The 3,753-nt window shown below is 36.9% G+C and overlaps 2 protein-coding genes across 2 annotated transcripts in view; one reads left to right on the top strand and one right to left on the bottom strand.

Moving 5' to 3' along the window:
- The window catches only part of LOC104722127, a 2,088-nt gene extending 568 nt beyond the window's left edge, over positions 1 to 1,520 (top strand). The window contains exon 2 of the mRNA XM_010440241.2: positions 64 to 1,520. Coding sequence (XP_010438543.1) covers positions 70 to 1,128 — 1,059 coding nt within the window. The 5' untranslated portion in view covers positions 64 to 69 and the 3' untranslated portion in view covers positions 1,129 to 1,520. The remainder of the gene's footprint in view (positions 1 to 63) is intronic.
- Positions 1,650 to 3,701, bottom strand: LOC104722137 (glycine-rich selenoprotein). Its single transcript, XM_010440253.1, has 4 exons — positions 3,590 to 3,701; positions 2,232 to 2,335; positions 1,963 to 2,140; positions 1,650 to 1,845 (listed from the first exon to the last, which is right to left on the bottom strand). Exons 1-4 carry the CDS (start codon positions 3,606 to 3,608, stop codon positions 1,811 to 1,813), a joined length of 336 nt encoding a protein of 111 aa, XP_010438555.1. The 5' UTR covers positions 3,609 to 3,701; the 3' UTR covers positions 1,650 to 1,810.

Genomic DNA, 3,753 nt, shown 5'->3' with positions numbered 1-3,753 from the left:
TTTTTTTTTTTGGGAATGCTCACTGAAACACTCAATTTCAATTTCTCTTTATTCTTTCATTAGAAGAAAATGAAAGATGGTCACTGCACAGTCGTACGTTTTGATTACGGAGGATATTATTCAAAGAACGGAAACGATGTAGGATGGAATCGAAAAGAAGATCGGGTTTATACACTAGTGATGAAAGGATTATTCGAGGAGTTCACTTATTCAGGGTTGGTTAATAGAATATGCAAGAAGATTATGTTAGACGAAGCTACTACCGCAATGTTGAGGTTAAGTTACATTCCGTTGCTTGAGGATCCTAAGAGGCAAACGTATATCTTGGATGATGAAGATGTTCTAGGATATTTAATGGAAGGAGATCAGAATCAGCGTAGAGATGTTTTGCATGTAGAACTCGTCGAAGGTGTTGAACAGAACCAGAGCTGTGGTGAGCAAGTTTCGAGAGAGGACGGAAGAAGTGGAATTGATGTAAGGAATGATGAGTTTCCTAGTGGTTCTAGAGTTAATGATGGTAACGCAGGATTTGAACCACAGGGACAGTATGCGCCGTTGGATAACAATGACCCGTGTGACGATGTTGCGTACATGGATAACTCTGGTATATTTGTTGATGTTGATAGTACACCTGATGTACGAGGGGATGAGGTTGTAAATCTTGAATGGGAAGATGGTATTGGTTTGAGTATAGGTCAAGAATTTGAGAGTAAGCAGGCAGTTCAAGATGTAGTTGACGGAGCTATAATTCGAAACTGTTTTGAGGTTGCTACGTTCAAGTCATCGACTAGATTATACGTGTTGAAATGTCGTGATAGTCGTTGCAAATGGTATCTACGAGTGTCGATGCTTAAGAATTCGGATCGTTTCTCTGTTAGAACTTATAACAAGATGCATACATGCTCTCGGTTAACGACAGGTACAAGAAGAGATAAAAGAATAGGGACACCACAGTTAGTTGCATCTGTTTTGCGTGATAACTATCATGGTGAACTCAACTCTCTTAAACCGAAAAATCTCATAAGTTTGGTTGAAGAAAGACTTGGTGTTAAGGTTTCATACTCTACCGCTTTGAGAGGGAAAAAACAAGCTGCTAATGATGTGCAGGCTGATTTACATACTCAGTGAGATTAGAGAAAAAAATTCAGCGTTCGCGTAAGTTCCTGATCATGTATCTGTTAACTTTTATTTTGTTCTGTGTCAGAAAAATTCTAGTTTAATTAATTGCTTGCTAATGAGCTCAATCAGAACAATAGAATGCATATACATTTTGTTCTCTTTTGATCAATAACAAAACGTTTGGGACTTGGTTATAAAAAGAAATGACTTCACTAACTGTATAGTCCTGCAAAGTTGAAGATGAGATTTGCGGTAGAGGGATGAAGAAAATATCAATCCTTTCTGCTGTCATTATTTACCTTAGATCCTTCCAAATAGCTAGCAATCAAATTGTGAGATGATTAACACAGCGTTTAAGAGCAACATCGCAGTCTAAAGCGCACAGCCTTATCCGCAGGCTTCGAATTCAAATTGACACATCTACTTGGTTTGTTTCGTTGACAACAATTTCTTCACTTGAGTCTGTACCCAAATACTGTAGTTAAGTAGGTTGGATGTAATTTACGAACTATTAGAGGTGGACACACACGTTCATCTAATAAGTACAAAAAGCTTGATTAGACGCAAATACAAATACACCAGAATCTTCGTTCACTGCTTCCTCAAATTACAAAGCATCGTTTCAACAATAGATAATATTTATATGATATAATCCGTTCGCTTATTCTTAGGCGCTCCACATGAACGAGGCTCAGCCACAGCACGATCCACATGCCGGTAGGGAATCTGAAAAGCCACCAATAAATTTTTTCCATTCATCAAAGTCATATCAAAATCAAACTAGGAATCATTCACAATATCATCAAAAGAAATAACATATCAGAATCATCTCGGGTTACTTACTGTGGTCAGCTCCACGGATATCATTCAAGCCACGCACATTGTCGAGGCCCCCACGAGGAGGTCGAGGGGGTCCACCACCGCTACCACCACCACCACCGCCGCCTCCGCCACCACCCATGCCACCATCCCACTTCTTGTTAGACTTAGAACCTTTCCTGTAAGCATCTGATTTCTCCATCTGACAAATATTTTTCCCTTAGGTTAGTCATAGCTTGTGACAGCTCAGATTATGGAATGTAATAACTAAAGAAATGGAAGTAAAATCTCACCGAGAACATGGTCATAAAGAAGACTTGTATCAGATTAATGATGGACAAGAAGAAATCCTTGATCGTCCTTAGTCTCCATATAGGTCGCTTCGCTTTAACCACACCTGGTACATGTTCAAAAGTCTGTCAATGTCAAATACAGTTTAAATTTGCCGCAACGATCTGTACTTATAGAATACATGGACAGCTATTTCCAGAATTTTTCTTTTCTCATCTCTCCCCTAGAAATGTTTTAATGGAAGCTCCTACATTCTCTCTAAGACATCAAAAACCCCTCCCAAACTCAAACAACTAATCTCTACAATGGCAGAAAAATGTAAGACATGAGTATAGTAATATATATCTAAAACGCCATAACACTCATATCAAATTTGTCTCTAGAGGATAGAACATCAGTGATTAACAAACCATTGAACATGATCTCGCTTACACTAAATTTATCGAACGAATGCAAGTTTAACAATTACTCAGCCATTATTCCTAACTTCTTCCAATATCAAATCATTCAAACTTCGCTTAAGGGTGACCTGAATAGCACAATGTCTCAAATGTCTCCTCATCGAGCTTTCGATTCAAATTAGATTCCTGAGAATCCTAAAATAAGTAAAAATAATTGACCTAATCTTATTTCCATCTTCCATACGCCTACGAGCTTTCTGATGATGGAGACAGAGAATAGCTATAAGACATGAATATAGATAGCATTATATCTCCTAATGCGCTTATTAGATTTATCCAAAACGTCATGGTCTTCCTATACATTCATACACTCATATCATCAAATCCTCTATTAAAGTCAGAACATCAATCATTCACAAACAATTGAACATGATCTCGCCAACGTTAAAATTTCCCAAAAGAATATCAATTTAACAATTACTCAGTCAGGAATCTGCAAAATCCACTAACTTCTACCAATATAAATTTCTCAAACGTTTTAAACTTTGCTTAAGTGGGACGACCTGAATTGCACAATTTAGATATCCAGAGCCTAGAACGTTCATCGAGCTTTCAATTCCAATTGGTTTTTCTAACCTAATCTCACATCTTCCATAAACCAAATGAAATTTCTTCTGATCACGATGACACAGAATACCAAATAAATAAATAAATCGAAACCCCTTTTAAACAGTCATGATCAATCCATACAAAACCAAGCTTCTACAGATATACCAAATCACCAAATTCTGTAGAAATCAACGGTTAATAGTTTCTAAATTCCGGAACCTGTGCTCAAGTAATTGGATTAATTTGAGGATTGCATCAGATCGACTTCACAAAACAATTAGGTTCCAGAAAGAAATAGAGAAAACGAAGATAGTCATAGAGAGAGAGAGAGATCTGAAGTTTCTTCGTACCTCCTTCAACGTAAGCCATTTGAAGTGTAAAATTCTGGGTTCTTCTTCTTCTTCGTCAACAACAAACCTCAAAGAGATTTTATTAAAAAAAAAAAAATATATACCAAAACAACCGATTAAGCTAGATTTTTATATTTGTTCAAAAAAAAAAAAAAAAAAAAAAA

Source organism: Camelina sativa, chromosome 2 (genome assembly GCF_000633955.1).
Source record: "Camelina sativa cultivar DH55 chromosome 2, Cs, whole genome shotgun sequence".
NCBI classification, from domain to species: domain Eukaryota; kingdom Viridiplantae; phylum Streptophyta; class Magnoliopsida; order Brassicales; family Brassicaceae; genus Camelina; species Camelina sativa.
Note: the sequence above shows the minus strand (reverse complement) of the source record. Positions and strands in the feature narration are given on the sequence as shown.

What these genes read in the sequence shown, in the direction of transcription:
- LOC104722137 (XM_010440253.1), bottom strand. An exon ending in TCTTTATGACCATGTTCTCG is followed by an intron (nt 2,141 to 2,231) that starts GTGAGATTTTAC and finishes AATATTTGTCAG; the next exon opens with ATGGAGAAATCAGATGCTTA. An exon ending in TATCCGTGGAGCTGACCACA is followed by an intron (nt 1,846 to 1,962) that starts GTAAGTAACCCG and finishes GTGGCTTTTCAG; the next exon opens with ATTCCCTACCGGCATGTGGA.